The sequence below is a fragment of the Harmonia axyridis genome, chromosome 5 (assembly GCF_914767665.1).
Source record: "Harmonia axyridis chromosome 5, icHarAxyr1.1, whole genome shotgun sequence".
Classification (NCBI taxonomy): domain Eukaryota; kingdom Metazoa; phylum Arthropoda; class Insecta; order Coleoptera; family Coccinellidae; genus Harmonia; species Harmonia axyridis.
Window position 1 is genome coordinate 440,128 of NC_059505.1, and position 17,463 is coordinate 457,590.

Consider the following 17,463-nt stretch of genomic DNA (forward strand, 5'->3'; position numbering starts at 1 on the left):
TCTGTCATTCCCACAGTTCACCTAAAATATGAATTTATTGATCGGTTGAATGACTTATTATTGCTATCAAAACTCAAATCTTAAAGAAATAAATTATACTATACGCTCTATTAGTGATGACGTCACACACCGCCATTTTAGTTCTCCTGTCAGTGTTCGGAATCCAAACAAACAAATTGTCATTCAAATTAGTACGTTGTCGTTGAAGACATTGGCTTATTTTGATGAATAAGATTATTTAAGGAACGATTTTACTATTAATTGATAGACAGAAGGAATGAGATTAATGCCAGTAAGTTCGAACTTGAAGTTCAACTAATAAACACGGCTTTTTACAAAATCTTGGGAATGATACAGGATTCAAACTTATTGGTATTAACCTCGTTTCTTCTGTCTATCAATTTATACTGAAATCGTTCCTCAAATACTCTTATTTATGAAAAAATAAGCCAATTCCTTCAACGACACCGTAGTAATTTGAATGATAATTTATTTGTTTGGATTCCGAACACTGACAGGAGAACCAAAAATGGCGGTGTGTGACGTCACACTAATAGAGCGTATACAGAGTGAAAGAAGGATAGGAATATATTTTTTTTTAATCTTCACAATAAATATCAATCACATTTTCAATCACCATAACTTCATTATTACTCCATCAACACTTTTTCACCGGAAGATACGGTACGGATGCACTCGCACTGAATTTGCTGAGAGAGCTTCAGATAGTTCATAGTTGTGAGGTTTTCTCTTCGAACCACTCTCGACGCATCGTTATCAGCAAAAATCGATAAAAAAACGGCAATCAATTTTATAGGTTTATGAATAATGAACGATATGAGCCCAAGTATATTACCTTGGGGAACACCATTTTCGTAATCGAAATATTCGAAACGAGCAGCTACCCCTAACATATTGAATATTGAAAAAATGAGTGAATTTTCCGTAGTAAGTAAATGAAATTTTTCGATTCAGACAGTTTTTATTGCGATAGTTTCGGCGGGATTCTTCTAAGAGAGTCAGTTTAAATTGGTCAAATCAGTTCCCGGCATAAACGGTCGTAAAGAGCCTAGCACTGGTTGGTAGACCGAATTCGTTTCGCCGAGAAAAAAAAAACAACAAACAAAAAGAGGTTTTTTTCGGCGTGCGAAGAAGACCATGTGGGAACGTCATCACAAAGGCGAGACGGTTTCAGCCCCGGGCGCTGACCATTTTTGGTACCTTCTTATCGTCCGAAATGGCGCCCGAGGCGTTCAGCGTCTTCGGTTAACTGTACATGAGAGACGATCACTCTTTTCTTCTCGATGGGAGTATCGTCCTCCTCATTCATCGCGGTGGAATTCTCAAGAATGAAGAGGCTAATTTAGGTAAGGTACGAATAAGCGAGATTTATGTTTTCATATATTCGCAACGTTCACGCCTTTTCGACGAAAAAAAAAAAAAGGAAAATTTCAGACGAAGAGTCGATGTTTTTTTTCATCTACAGTTATGTTGTGAGAGTTGAAGCCATAATGTTCATCCTATGTAGGTATTATTGCAAATAAGCAGCTTCTAGTTCAACACGTGCATCAGAGAAAACGACAAATGAACGAGTGCAAAACCAATTGAGGATCAAAATATCTTCTGCCACATTGAATTGGTTCGATTTCGAAAAGCTTTTTATCATTCACTTCACTAAATTAAAAGATACAGTTGAAGCAAAATCTTGGCTTGATGAAGAGTTTTCGGGGTCTGCATAAACAGCGATTATTATAAAGCGTTATTGGATCGTTTCAAGACAATGCGCCGTTGAAAAACGGCCCCATTGGAAGAAAAAAAGAGGCTGTTTCATGAAGACAATGCGCCGTGTCACAAATCAATGAAAAAATGGCAAAATTGCATGAATTGGGTTTCGAATTTCTTCTGCATCCACCGTATTTGCTAGATCTGCCCTTCGGCGACTTTTTCCTGACTCGGACCTCAAAAGAATGCTCGCTGGAATAGTTATTTATAATACAAGTGCAGAAGGCATTGATATTCTTCCACGAGTTCAAAATTCAATTTTGGAATTGGAATGAACGAGTGGTAGAATGAGCCTTCTGTACGAGTATTATACATTATTTTCTCTAATTCATTGCATTTTCATTGAAATTAATGAAATATTTCCATAAATATAATTTAGTGATTTTTGCATTGAAAAATGTTGGTTGGCAGAACTGATTTCTTTAAGGCAATTTGATGAATTGACAGATTAAGCCGTAGCGGAAAGTTCGGAGTGCCAACATAGAATAACAAAATATAACCATGAAAACTGTGCGTTTCTGATATATTCTCGCACGATTTTGTTCTACAAGATGTGGAAGAATGAACGGAATAACCACAGAATTAGAGAAACAAATTTAAGAGTTCTCACGTCCTTGAGCTGACATGTTGAAGCTTTATTCACAGGGTTAGGACTATTGAAATAAATAGGTCAATTTGGACTAAGTCAACGTTCTGTCTATTTATTTTAAGACTTTCAAGGCAAGTTCTTTTAGTCGAATTCAGATGAATTGATCTGAGTACAGAGAATATTGGAAATATACAGTAACACTTTGTTAAATGTATAGATATATAGACGAAACCTTGGCTTAGTCCGAATTGGTCGACTTATTTCAATAATCCTGACCCTGTAAATCGAACTCCAACTTAAAAGTTAAAGCTCTGCATTAAAATCAATTTCCCAAGCTTCGGGATAACCACATGAAATTCTCTCAACACTACACAAACGATCACAGATCGACGTACATCGTAAATTTCATCACAGCCGCAGAATTCGGGTCACCGGACCACGGCACCAGGTCCCGCAGCCGTACAGCGTGAAACGCCGACCTAGGGCATGGACTAGGACGAAATATCCGCGCCAAGATTACAGGCCTCGAGCTCTCATCTCGGCTCGTTGAATAATAGTAGTAGTTGTGTATCCGGACGGACCCACATCACTCTGCGTTCCTCCTTTCGGCTAACACTTTCCGAACGCGGCCTCTTCTGTCCCACATTTCCGTGGGACAGACTCGGACCAAGAAGAAGAAGAAGAGTCGCACTGCCGCAGGGCACCAACGGCCAAGGCACAGAGTTCCGCAACAATGCGAGCACACATGGGAGTATCGTGATTCACGCAGTGTGTTGTAGAGATGTTTTTCAAGGTTCTGACGCGCTTCACGTCGATGACTCAGTGCCTGCCGATCTGCTGTTTTACCAGAGAAATCCTTGGGGGTTCCTCGATTTGGCCGACAAAAGGTTGATCGCGCCAGCCACGCAGAGAAAGAGAAGTGACCGCGTCGGAATTCTGAAAAGGTATATTTTTACGACAAGACTGAGGTCGAGAGAGATGTTTCCCGAGTTGGTTTTGGCTCAAAATCAAGAGAGTAGGCTTTTTGAAAGAAGAGAGATACACACTAAACCTCAAGATACATCTCAAGCTTCGGAAACTATTAGAGAAGAGGACCCTTCCCCATTAAACACAGACTGATATCTGTGTCTACATAAATCAGTGGTATCTACCAGCGATAAGTTCATCTCTACTAAGAACTCGATGTTGCCAATGAGTAACTCTTCAGCTCAACCAGATTCAAATGAGGTGACTGAGCTAACAAAGGTAATGTCTGGATTTCTTGGTCATCTAGAGAATGTTGACAATACCAGTCTGGATTTCTCGGTCATCTAGAAAATGTTGAGAATATCAAGCTTCTTATAGGTCCAGAAAGAGTAAATCTCTATTAAGAGCCCAATGTTGACAATGAGTTACTCTTCATTGTAGCCCAACCAGATTCAAATGAGGTGACTGAGCTTACAATGACAAAGTCTGGATTTCTTGGTCATCTAGAAAATGTACATGTTTGGGTTGTAGTATGCAGACAGCAATTGTCATGCACTAAGGGAAAATCTTTCCCAAACGCAGCACCATTAGAAGAATTTGTTGCACCTAGGTCGAGATCTGTTCTTCTATGTAATGAAATCTTGAGCAGAATTTTATGCATACATCTGCAAACAAGAACGACCTAAAAAGGAAACCTCCGAAGGGAAGGGGACAAAGTTGGTATACTAATTTACTGGATAGAAACCAAGGCCAAGCAAACGGGGAGAATTCCTTAGCTGAAAAGGAAGAACAAGATCGTTGCAACTGTACAAATCAACATGAGTCAGCTAGGCAGCAGAATATTTTTGTCGAATAATCTGAAGAGTGAGATTTTCAACGATTGTATTCTCCCGGTCTTGACATATGGACTGGAAACAACAACACTGACGATGACAACAGCGACCAAACTGAGAACAACTCAGTACTCAGTGGAGAGATTAATGCTGGTGGTGAGCCTTCGAGAACAGATACGCAATGAGAAGCTGAGACGACGATCAAAGGTAAATGACGTTATCCGTCGAAATGATCTTGGGCAGGTCACATAGCCAGATAATATGAGACAAGATGGACACAGCGCATAACGCAGCCACGATTTCGGAAGAGGAGTATTTGTAGATCTCCCAAACGTTGGATGAACGATATCAAAAACATGGCGGGAATAATATGGAGGCGAGAAACTTTGACAGATGGAGAATGCATGCATGGGAAGGTCTATGTCCAGGAGTGAACAGCTGGGATGATGAAGAAGAACAACACAAAATTCCATAAGCTAATATCTGCATAACTAGATATTGATGAATCTATGGTAATAGACGGAGATATATCTCTAAGGCCGCTTCTAGGAGCTAAACCCATCGAGATCAGCCTTGCGGAATTTCCCAATCTCGCCGTACCCCATTCGAGATCGTGAGATCTCAATCGTAGGATTAATTAATATAATACGAAAGCCTTCAATTAGCCGAGACGCCTTAATTGCGGCTACCGTCAAATATCATCGATAAGCCACTGAGGATAGGCTCAAAGTCCGTCTGTATCTGCGCCGATCGTCGGTCGGTGTGCAAGCGGTTGCGAAATAAGACCGATAAGCAATTATGATAATGGGGAGAGGCGATAATGATGTGCCGCTAATTAATTTGTTCTCACGGCAGAAGGTTCTCTTGATGGAACAATGAGCGCGAGGCGGACGGACAAGAAGAACTGGTTCGATTCGCGCTTTTCGGACGGATGTGCGACATCTCAATCGTCTTGGTGTTGATGTTGGTACGGAACACAACGAAGATTTTTCTGCCTTGATCCTTACAATTTCTCCCGATCTCATCTCATCAAAATTTCGATTAACGGTTTTTTCTTGAAGGTCGTGCAAAGTTGAGAACGAAGACAATTCGGCGTGGGCGTGGAAACTTAACCTCATTTTGAAGTTGTTAATTCGAGTATTTTATACTTAATTTCAGATTATATTTTTGATCTGTTTGGATATCGTGTTCGTTCAGCAAAATATCAATAATTATTTGCTCACGGCCTCCTCAAATAAAAGAGTTTTTTATAGATCTAGCTTTGATCTAACACATATTGAGGTTTCAAGACCCTATCTTGCATCGAGGAGATTTGGCAGCCTAGAGAATTATATCAACTTTTTCTTCAGTTCACAACGTAAAATTTCTGAAATAATGGAGTAATCCCTGAACTGCAAGCATTTTCATAATCTACATTATCGAATTGATTGATTTGATGGTATTTCAAGGTCCAGGTATGTAAAATTTGCGACAAAAGCATGAGTGTTGGAATTGCCTTCTGCAACGAGTATTAGACGATATTTTCTCTATTTCAGTCAAGTTTCGTGGAATATTGTTGTCGAAATTAAATGAAAAATTCAGATTTTACATCTCAGTGACTTTTGTATTGTATTTTGGGAGATGATGTGATTGTTACGAAAATTGACAGATTACGGAATTTCAATTTGAATAGTACGTTTCGAATTTTAAAATAATTTACAATTACGCATTAAATTGTTGAATTATGTCAGACGAAATCGATTTAACACCACCAGAATTAACAGAAATTGCGATAATGTTGCAGATCATTTCACTATATCCAAATTATATTATATTGACAATTATCGACGTAATGAGTTCATTACAGCACTGTTTTGAAAATGAACTCATTACGATACTGAAATAGAGAAAGTAATTGACACAACAAACCGGGGTTAAGTTTCGTAGTCATAGAGCATGCGCTAACGAAAGGATCCTTTTTCTTGCCATAAAGGATCACTATCCGGACGTTACGATGAAGGACACTTCAAAATGTTCTTAAACCTCAAAATTGGTTGATGGAAAACGTCTCATTGCTGTAAAAGAGACTTCTCACGGAAAAGGATACTTTACTTGCGATTATGGAACTGGCTCCAACTTGCGCATTCAGTAGCCTAAAAGTTGATTTCGAGCGATCCAAAAAAAAAAATTCGACAAGTTTCTATTTAATTAAACGAAGAGTCTGAAGACACAAGAATCTCGCTCTACGCACGGCCATCTCCGTTCACCCGTGACGAAAATAACGGTGGCACTTTCTGCGCCATGTCTACGTCGCGCCATCTGCGACATCACGTGTCTGTCCGTTCGGGTCGTTCCTCGATCGGAACAATGCCCTTAAATAGGTTTCGATTTATCGGTTTGCCTTTTAAAACACGCACGTCGTCTACACATATACATACGTGATTCTGTGTGGATTTTCATCACAGACTTTAGCGCCGCTTTGTTCCGGCGGCGTCTGACCGTCGTCGACACAATGGGTGGATATCGTCGCTCGAGCTCAGGGGCCTCCGATGGGGTGCGCAGGTTGGTTGGTGGTCTTTTGTCTTCGGGTGGATATCGGGAATATTATTCCTACCGCGTTTTGAGCGCGTGTAGGATACGTGGGAGGTATATCGGTGATTACACGCAAAGAGATAACAGACTTACGTTACGACTGTTTCTTTTTTCGATTCGAGATAAGCGCCTTGTTTGGGGATAAAAGCCCTGCGTCATATTCTATGAAGAGTCTTGTGTCAAAGACGTCAATCTCTACCTTTTAGCAAATTCTAATAGTATTTTTTTTTTTTTTTGTTCAGTTGTGTGTCGCATATATTGGCTTTGTTATTTAGTACTGTTCATAAAGTTGAATTTTGAAATAATTTATAATTATGCATTAAATTCGTGATTAATGTCTGACGAAATCGATTTAAAACCACCAGAATCAAGAGAAATTGCGAATTAGGTTGCCAATCATTTCATTCTATACAAATTATATTATATTGACAATTGAAGTGTGTTGAAATTTGATAGGATCGGAAGTCAGTGTAGACAATCACAAAACGAAAAATATAACAGAAAACAATTCTGTTTTAAGTACTGTTATGAACTCATCACGATACTGAAATAGAGGAAAGATTTTCCAATAAGAAATTTCATTTTCAAAAGCCCGTCCTTATGGGTAGGTGTCATCTTGTGACATTTGACAAGTAAAACTACAACATTACTCAAAATTGGGTCGAAAAAAAATTAAATAACAATAAAGAAATAGAATAGAAATAAAAAGTCACGTATTTTGTGTTATCAAAACTCGTTTATCTGTTTGAGCACTCATTCTCTAGAGCTTTATCACCGGAATGAATAAAGGAAAACTACACAGGGTCATTTCGTTATCTCGCAATTATTTTTATCTGTTTTTCATATTATCCGATTACATTTTCATGCAAATCGTTGGATACATATCAACAAACGTTTCTAACTTGAAATATGTAAAATCGGTACCTACCTAGACATTTCGGTAGAAAACCTTTGACTTTCAAATAGTTTTTTATAATATATACAGGTGTAGAATGCATTGATATTCTTCCACGAGTTCAAAATTCAAAAACGAGCCAGTGGCGAGTTTTTGAATGAGCATTCTGTATAAGTATTCTAAATTATTTTCTCTAATTCATTGCATATTTATTGAAATTAATGAAATATTTCCATAAATATCGTTTAGTGATTTTTGCATTGAAAAATTGTTGTTGGCAAAACTGCCTTCTGCATAACAAATTTGACAGATAATAGATAAATCCGTGACAGGAGAGTTTGGAGTACCAACATATAATAATGAAATATAACGAATAAACTCGTGGGGAAATTTCAAGATTTATTCTACAAGGTATGGCGGAATGAACGTATTTTCTACAGAATTAGAAAAAAATATTTCATATACAAATATTTGCTTTCAGGAGGGAATACCACCTCGTGTTTTTCGTGTTCATCAGTCATACTTTGGTACCCATTCATTTCGCCTCTGACGCTCCTACGATGACCCAAGTGGTGTACGATGTACGAAGTGGTGTAATCACTTCAATTTCTTTCTCTTTTCGAAACAAATGAATGGAGAGCAGCACTGTACGAAGGACTTTCACGAAATTATAATTTGACTTCTTTGCTAATGATTTCTGGTAAGTAGTTTTTTTTTTCACGAATATTTTAAAAATCAGTATATTTCCATTAGGTACAAATCATAAATTTTTTGCGAAAAACGAAAAGTTATCAAATCTTTTTTCTGTTTTTCATTCGCAAATTAAAAATATTCACATTTTTTCTGGTCGATTATTGTTTGGGGAAATTATGTGGAAACCTCGTACCAAAATCGGCGATTTGTAAGAAAAAATATCTCTAATTTCGTCCGTAACTGAGCAACCACGTGGTGGTGTTCCCTCTTAATGACGGAACTTTCAACAGACCACAGAGAACATCCTGAGTCCTGAGTCAACGCCCATATGAGCGTTCCAAGCACCCCGCTCGGAACATAAACAGAGCATAAGCCACAAGTCTCGCGACAAGTATTTTCAATACCGACGAATTTACGGGCGCCATTGCACCGCTGCTGCACTCGATTCAAAACATAGCCCCATTATTTTATTTCGCTGTAAATTCCCCAGAAAAGCGACAAGAGTTCACCGATTCCAAGGTTACCTATACGAGAGATATCGCAGAGGGAGGGAGAGAGAAGTAGTTGGCTTTGCATAATGACGAAAATTCTGCAGAATGACGACGACGGAGCGTTCGAATTCCATAACGCGTGGATTTGAATTAATATTCTCGGAATTCCATTGTCGAGACGCGGTGTTGGGAAAAGAGCACAACGCGAGGATTTTATGCAAAACAGGCAACGACGGTATAGATGAAACGATTACGACAAGGAATTTCGTCTTTTGGTCTCGTTTTCGAATCATTTGAGCGGGATTTTGAGACTAGATGTTCGTTCGTACAATTGCAAAGTAATAAACATTGATAGAGGGAGTATACGCAATTTTTACATGTCCCCAACATGGTTAGGTTACGTTGTCGGATTGTGATATATTTTCAAATCCACAATATTACTATATCGTTATGAATGTATATTATATTGAATGAAATATATTTATTTGAGTGATTCCCGATTAAATATGCTAATTTGAATATTTGGAATACGATATTTTTCCTAATTGTCGAATTTATAATAAGCAGAATATTTATTATTTTCTGTATTTACCTGCTGAAATCCAAGGTTTGGCAACTTTTGCTCTCCTACTGTCATCGGTTGTTTCACGTCGTTTGGCGAGCTTGAAGTTTGTTTTTGGAATTTCTGATATATATAGGTATTCATTTCGATATATTTTGAGTTGATAAGAAACGTTGATTCACTATGGGACATTAGAAGTACGTTCTTTTTGAAGAAACTAGCGAATTGAGTGAAATATCGTATCACTGATATGTTTTCATTTCCGCGCGCTTCATGCCAAATTTAATAGTTCATGTTGGGGACAAAATTTGCTTACTATGTTTATTACTCTGAGATGCAAACCAATTTTGAATTACAATTTCGTATTTCTGAATGTCCAAATATCCAAATTCCAATTCCAACTTATATCTTCTCAAATCAATTTTTCCTCGAATTTTTCATTTTCTGAATTACACATTGCTATTTCGAAACTCAAATTACTGTTTCTGAATATAAAGTGCTTTGCATGAATTTGAAATTCCCTATTCTGAATGACAACTTCCAATTCTGAATTACAATTTCCTCTACACTTTCGATCTTCTGAAATTCAATTTGCTTTTCTCAAATACATTTTACGCTTTTTGGATTACAATTGAAAAAGGTGTACTTTCAAATCACTGTTCGCAATAGCTGAAAATGCTTTTTTGACGCATTTTAGGCTTTAGCGCATTGGTGGTGATTTGAAACTTGTTTCTTATACCGCTGTAAGACGAATCTTAGGCCTTGAAAAGTAAGTTTGTCTAAAACGAAACAAAGCGTGACAATACCAACAATTGACGACCGACGATTGAAATGACAGTTGCAAAACTGCAACAGCAAGCGATAAGGAGATTAGGATCCTAAAAATCGTTATTTAATATCATTTCGAAAGGATTTAGTACCGTTGGTAGGATTTCTTTAGGCCCAGCCCATAAAAAAAATCAACAAGCGACAGTAAAAGGATTTTGAATTCAAATTTTGTTATTTATTTATATAATTCAATGATGCATTAAGATGTTAAATAATAATTTCAAGCTAATAGCAAAACTTGGTGGAAAGTTGACAGTCACATCAGTTCGCAAAACTAGTGTACTTTTTGGTCGTTATGAAAAGACTTCTCGGCCAGTAATGGTGAAAATTGAAAATGGTGAAAAAATCTGAGCTGTAGGGACAATTTTACAAGAAAAATTTCCTGGCCGAATTATTTCTCGATGAGGTGATCACAATAGGCCATTCACCTTTAAGCTTATTAAGGTCACGTGAGAGATAAGAGATATGTCAATGCTCCACGATTCAAGACCTCAAAGGAGGAATTCATGAAGTTAAAGAGGGCATACAACCGCAAATGTGCGAATTGGTAAAAAGAATATGGTGCTGCCATGTTGATACTTGAGAGAAAGGCTTGAAAAGTTATTTCGACGAAAGTAAAAAAAAAACATTCATGACAAGTGAATTAATTTTTCACGATTTTCCACTTTCCTATTTGTATAAATCAAAAAGAAAATTCTTTCCCATAAATTATGCTCAGATGTTCGATCATAGACGTTATAAACCATAGAAGCAGTTAATCTTCGGACGACCAGGTGCCGAAATTTCAAAACCAACCAGACCTCCTTATAGTTTCTCACAAACCTATTGCACATTTATTCGATAACGAGTAGGTGTTAACGGCCCAAACACCAAATCGTCGTTAATCGACAACGATACGCGATTTATAACGATTGAATACGCTGTCAAACTTGTCTTCCATAGGCGAATAAGCAAGACATCGATCTTGTCACGAAACACTTCGGAAATTGGGCACCACATATGTAACTTCCCACGTGACACCGAAATACCACCCACAGGAACAAGAAAAACAATCGCCACAGGTCCCAAATAATCACGGTTGGGCCAAATGGGCAATATTTACAAATCACACGGAGACCAAGGCCGTGTGCAAGCATCAAGAGAGGTGTCTGTTACAGTCTCATAACGCAGCCTCTTATGTATACCTACAAACAATAATTGAGAAAGGTGAGACTCAATCTCGTTCTCACGGTAGGCGGATTCGAAATTGAAGTATGTACAGTATGTGCTCAATGCGTTTACGTAGGACGGTACTTAAAATTCGGTTCCAATTATGGAAGCGATCATAAACAAGGTAAATTTTATGTTTCGACTAGCTGTAATTCTATGTATGGAGAGATGCACAAGCCAGAGTTGTGTGAGTTGAAATTCATTTTGTTTGAATACACGAACTTAAAGCAGTTTTTCGTGGAAGCCGCTTGAGGAATACTCAGAACCTGTTGTAATATTTACTCGAGTTATCACAGCTACGACAATAATGAAACTGAAACACACTTCGCTATCGCCACATGACATTTTTTTCAATCTCAAGTCTGCTCATACCTAATTTACTAACATTCGCACAATTCGATACAATTCTAATTGAAAATTGACAATATGTTCAACAAATAAATCAAATTGCGAGTAGGCAATTAGTCCAATCTCAAAACGAAACTATACTACCAAAAACTGAATCTTGCATTTCGATTATTGACATATGTTGTTCGGAGAAAACGCCCATAAACAATACAACAAATCAGCATGAAAATATTGGCAATAATCGTTTTTCACGTTGTAAATCACATTATCAATTCATGCCCTAAATGAAATAGGTATTTCAGCAATATACTGAGCTGATCAAAATGAATCTTATCATAAAGATCACAAAATTTCAAGTTTGAAGGCATTGAGAAAGTACCTACTAATAGATTTCCGATAAGATTACGATAAATCAGTACTATTTTTGTGTATCAGCCTTTTTACGAGTAATTATCTGATTAGATACACTAAACATCCAAACAAAGGCAATTTACATATGGAACTTTGAACCACAGTGGAATTAAAACAAAATCAACCTAATCTTAATGAAAATTCAGTCAGGAATATTGTTAAACAAACTGAAACACAGCTGAAGAAAAAACATGTTGACTCTAATTCAGCACTTCGGAATTCTCTGAACGTATTCCTATATTATAAACTGAAATAATTCAATCAGAAAAGGTGGAAACTGACCTTCCAAGCGGTATTTTTTCGACATCATACACCTCCACGATAGGCTTTTTGTGGACCAATTTAACCATATCACATTCTTCGATCTTTAGAAGACCATCACTGGTTCTGGTAAACCTCGACATTTTCGATAATCACAAATTCACTCAAGTAATTCTTCAATAAAGACAAACTCAAGAAAAAAATCCCAAAGTTTCAAAGAGATTTTTGACACTTTTGACAATGGATAACTTCACAATATCCAGCAACAACTTAGGGGAGGTTAGGTTTTTAAAAATATCGAACACAAAAATTTTTCGCAGCCGACTACTCCCCAATCATTTTTTCGAGATTTATGGTACACAGGAATTAATACACGAAGCACAGAACAAAAATACATTGAATCGATTGAACAAAATCAAGCTAATCAAACGCGAAGCGCCCGCTTGCTATGCTCTCTGGCGACTGACTCTCTGTTTCTTATGACATACTGACAAGACTAGAAATGGAAGGAATGGGAATGCAACAGGACAGGTAAAAAGAATACGATAAACACACGAGTGCTATGCTTTAAAGGTTATCCTTTCGCCATCTCGTGTTCAGATAGTGAAGCTCACGGTGAAGGGAGCAGAAAAATGTAATGATTTCAACGGAAAAAGATAGAGGGCTAAGCATCAATTATTTAATTATTTTTGTAGGAAAAAACTGAACTCGGTAGATTATAAATCCTAAATAAAAGATTATACGTTATAAGACTCATATGAACAGTTATAAAGTTCACTTAATGTCCAATTTCTCGAAAGAGCATTATGATTGAAATTGGTTAGTTTGAAAACTAAGCAAGTCTTCAATTTTGATATATTTGAATGGTGCAAACTTATTAAGCAAAATATATTTGGTCATACATTGATTCCAAAAATAGCTTTTTAAATCTTTTTGAAACTTTCAAATTATATACTTGCACTTTAATGTAACTCACCGATTCATTTATAGAATGAGTAAAAAAGACACATCTCCTAGATTAAAAATTATACTTGATTCTTTTCCCACTTATAATGACATATATGAGGTATATTCTGAATGAAATCATTCTCCGATTTATTTGGAATATACCATTGCTCGGATGCATGAAACAGGTTATAATTCAATAAGTTATGTAACTTTTCTCTACTATATTGAACATAATCTCGAAAACATAAAATAATCTTTTACATCACATCTCGTTGTCTAATTTCAATTCGTTTCAATTGTTATGCAAGCCCATTCCAATCCCCAAAACAAGAGCAAATACTGTGAATCCTTGAGCGGCAACTCTAGATCTCATCATAAGTTGGGACATTTTGGGTCTACCAGCTCTATAGCTGTACAAACCGTAGGACAAACATCCTGTAGTCAAGATAGCACCTAGAACAATCAGTTGATTTGAAAATTCCTCATCATCATCTCAAAATTACATACCTACAGGAACAAAGGGGTTTTCCTTCAATTTCTTCATAAATTTTTCAGTTTGGGTCAATGTAGGTTGGTCAGAATAATCCTTTCTTATCTGAATCCAATCGAATTCACTTCCATCGAATTCATCCGGTTTAGTAGACATATTTTCGAGGAAAACAAAAAGGACTATTGCTTTGATGTTTAATTTTTAACCCTATTTTTTGTGATGTGAATTTGACAAGTTTTTTGATCGAAGTAGAGTGGTGCCATCTAGTGACTAGAGGATGGACTAAAAGTTTCGATATTTATGATTAATTCCTATTTTTTGTCATTTTGATAACAGTTTCCTATAGAAGTGTCAAATAATTTCAGCTTATTATCACTTTTGACAACTAATCAGCTGTTTGTGAAGGATAGTGAGAGGATAGGTTGAAGTTTGCTATGCAGTGTAAATAAAAGTTGTCGCAGAGATTGTAATTTGTGTTATTGTGAAATAAATCGGTTAGTTTTGATGCGATGAGTTGATACCATAGAAGTGTTATAACAAATTGAAGTGCGTCGAAAAAAGTACTTTTTTCAATTATGAAAATTTTATTTAATGATGAGAAAAAGTTCGATTAATCAGGTATTTAATTTTTTTCATCATCAGTAATTCGAGCGGATAATGCCAAATCATTCATAGTTTCGAAATTTGATCATGTTTTATTTTCCCGAATGAGGATGCAGACATTCTGTCTCGATATGGTGTCGTCAGGATGTCTATCACCATAGCAACAGCCTCTCTATGCCCCATGTATTCAGTTGAAAGCGCTCCAGACTTTCTGTATTTTTCGATATCTTGACATGGATCAACCAGAAACTGAGGGTGACGAAAACCTTGAAGATTTTATTGAAAAAAATGAGGCAACCGAAACGAACCAAGAAGAAATAGAAGAAAATAACGCGATATCATTAGTGCTATGTGAAGCTGAAGAACCACCATCAGAAGAGTCGGCCTTTGGAATATCAGTTCCTGAGGTGCAGGAGAGTCATTCAGAAGAAGTGTCCGAGATAAAAAACAAACACGAAGTTTTGAGAAGAAGTTTTGCACAAAATTGCCGCGAATATGTCCCGGACTATGTTTGTGAAGATTCTGTCGGTCAAGGCTGCGAAAACAGGATGCTGGCCAGGGTTACTGAGGATGGGAACTGGTTGATCCGCTGGAATGTTCAAAAACGAAAAGAAGATGACTTTATTGCTCTGTGTTACAAAGGTTAGTACTTTGCAGAATTCTGATTTGTTTTAGTTTGCTTGTAAGTTTGCAAAAGAGACGCATAGATAGTGCTTTATCTCTATAATCATGGTGATATCTGTTTTAATCAGAATAAAAGTGTTTGGAACAGATTATTCTCTTGTATTACATTTTTTTAAATAATGCTTGAACGCCAGATAATCAACAAACCATGACATGTTGTCCTGAGCTTTTTTTATTAATCTATTTTAATAGGTATTGAAGCAAATGTCTGTTCTTATAAATTCCAATTATAAATTCACTTTTCTACAAACTTGCGACATGCGATCAACATCCTAAAAAGATGAAATCAATATAGCGATGCAGGTAGTTAGGTGAATTATTATGTCAGTTTCTAGTGCGAATACCTATCTACTTTCTTGATTTTGTGTAGTAGTTTCTGTATTTTCTGAAGAAACCAGACTGAAAAAGAAGCATATATTTATTTCTATGTTGAAATTCCATAGTTGCAAAACAAAAACTGTTGGGTAACACAAAGAAGATGCTTACGAAATCTTATCGGAGAACTTTAGGGAATTTTTTATACGATGAATATTCCGAGAAATATTCCTTTATATGCAATGTTATGAAGAGGAGAAATAATTCAATTCTGAAAAATCGATGTCATTGTATTTTGATGAACCGTTCTGGACCCTGTTTACTACCCTTTCTCCTTGAATAATAATAATATAAATTTATTTTCATAATCAGAGTACATTCCGAATAGAAAACAAGTCAAAGTACAAAAAAACCTCAATAATTCTTCATGAGTAGAAGCACAAGAGTATTCTTTATCGGATAATGTTCCAATTTTTACGAGAACTTGATAATATGATATTTAACGAAAACAAACCAGCCTCGCTGTCGTCCCTTATTCTAGTAGGTACCTACTGTCTTAAATTCGATCATGGAATTCGGAATAAATAGGAAAAAAATAACAATAGATACATTATAAAAGTTTAATGAGTCTTCTTGATGAAGGATATTTAATATAAATCAAATAATTTGACAACTTTGTGTCTAATCCTTCACAATAATATATCTGTATGATATATTTAGTTTATTTTTGTCTTGGAATATATTCCAATTCTAAAAATGACAAATTTAATAATCAACCAAAAGAAAAATTCAAAATGACTGAAACTGTACAAATTGAGCAAACGGTTAATAAATTGAACAACTAAATTAACATAAAGACAGACGTACGTTTCGGAATTTTTGTATTTAATAATACAATTTTTCCTCATCAGTGCCTTATAGTTCAACGGAATTATTAAATTTACAAACTTACCACGTGTATATCTACCTCAACAAAATTGCAAGTAAGAAACTACAAACTAACTAAACGTATCGGTTGCTCTGGTGAGGATTCACAGAACAAGCCATTACCTAAGGTAGTCATAGATTTCTTCATTGTTATTCTTTTGAAATACATATACAAATCGACATTTACAATTGAATAAACAATTTCAGAAATTTTAAATTTATCAATTGGTTGATACTGACTCTCTAATCAATAAATGATCACATCAAATTATAAAAGTTTAATGAGTCTTCTTGATGAAGGATATTTAATATAAATTGAGGTAGATATACACGTGGTAAGTTTGTAAATTTAATAATTCCGTTGAACTATAAGGCACTGATGAGGAAAAATTGTATTATTAAATACAAAAATTCCGAAACGTACGTCTGTCTTTATGTTAATTTAGTTGTTCAATTTATTAACCGTTTGCTCAATTTGTACAGTTTCAGTCATTTTGAATTTTTCTTTTGGTTGATTATTAAATTTGTCATTTTTAGAATTGGAATATATTCCAAGACAAAAATAAACTAAATATATCATACAGATATATTATTGTGAAGGATTAGACACAAAGTTGTCAAATTATTTGATTTACAATAGATACACCTCTGTATCCAATTTTTTGAATGAAATGGTACAATAGTTCCATGAAATAACTTTTATTTTTTTTTCAATTTTCTAAAAGTTAGGTAAGTATGGAAAATTTTACGAAAATTTTTGGACAAAAACATTTTCAGGTGAGATCGAATTTCGGCTAATCAGGGATCGTCAATTTTGGCACCGCTCACCGATTTTGCGCAGACCTCACAGTTTTGAAGAAATTCGAACTCGAAATTATGGAAAAAATTGAATTTGCCTCTAAAAATCGTTATATCTCCTAAAGTATTCGTTACAGACCCCTCAAACAAAAATGTTTTTTGAACATCTAGTTCTGATCTATAACATAGTGAGGTTTCATGGGCGTAGCTCAAGTCCAGAAGAAGTTTCAGCTTCGGGAAATTCATCCATTTTTTTGTT

The 17,463-nt window shown here is 36.0% G+C and overlaps 3 protein-coding genes across 5 annotated transcripts in view; 1 reads left to right on the forward strand and 2 right to left on the reverse strand.

Annotated features, from left to right (window-relative positions):
* Positions 1 to 12,981, reverse strand: part of LOC123680206 (death-associated protein kinase related) — a 156,165-nt gene extending 143,184 nt beyond the window's left edge. Inside the window, exon 1 of the mRNA XM_045617995.1 lies at positions 12,461 to 12,981. Within this exon, the coding sequence (XP_045473951.1) occupies positions 12,461 to 12,582 (122 nt within the window). The 5' untranslated portion in view covers positions 12,583 to 12,981. The remainder of the gene's footprint in view (positions 1 to 12,460) is intronic.
* Positions 12,982 to 13,593: 612 nt separating this feature from the next.
* Positions 13,594 to 14,127, reverse strand: LOC123681311 (HIG1 domain family member 2A, mitochondrial). The gene is made up of 2 exons (XM_045619642.1): positions 13,895 to 14,127; positions 13,594 to 13,840 (listed from the first exon to the last, which is right to left on the reverse strand). Exons 1-2 carry the CDS (start codon positions 14,031 to 14,033, stop codon positions 13,680 to 13,682), a joined length of 300 nt encoding a protein of 99 aa, XP_045475598.1. The 5' UTR covers positions 14,034 to 14,127; the 3' UTR covers positions 13,594 to 13,679.
* Positions 14,128 to 14,277: 150 nt separating this feature from the next.
* The window catches only part of LOC123681308 (E3 ubiquitin-protein ligase HECW2-like), a 121,904-nt gene continuing 118,718 nt past the window's right edge, over positions 14,278 to 17,463 (forward strand). Inside the window, exons 1-2 of one of the 3 annotated variants that reach the window (XM_045619636.1) lie at positions 14,278 to 14,495; positions 14,590 to 15,122. In XM_045619636.1, the coding sequence (XP_045475592.1) occupies positions 14,714 to 15,122 (409 nt within the window). In that variant the 5' untranslated portion in view covers positions 14,278 to 14,495; positions 14,590 to 14,713. Of the gene's footprint in view, positions 15,123 to 17,463 lie in introns of all 3 variants that reach the window. The other 2 variants (XM_045619637.1, XM_045619638.1) reach the window with 2 other exon arrangements.

Bases quoted from the DNA above. Each gene is read 5' to 3' on its own strand.
- LOC123681311 (XM_045619642.1), bottom strand. From the start codon at position 14,033: ATGTCTACTAAACCGGATGAATTCGATGGAAGTGAATTCGATTGGATT. The intron at 13,841-13,894 runs GTATGTAATTTT...TGATTGTTCTAG, and splicing joins AAACCCCTTTGTTCCTGTAG to GTGCTATCTTGACTACAGGA.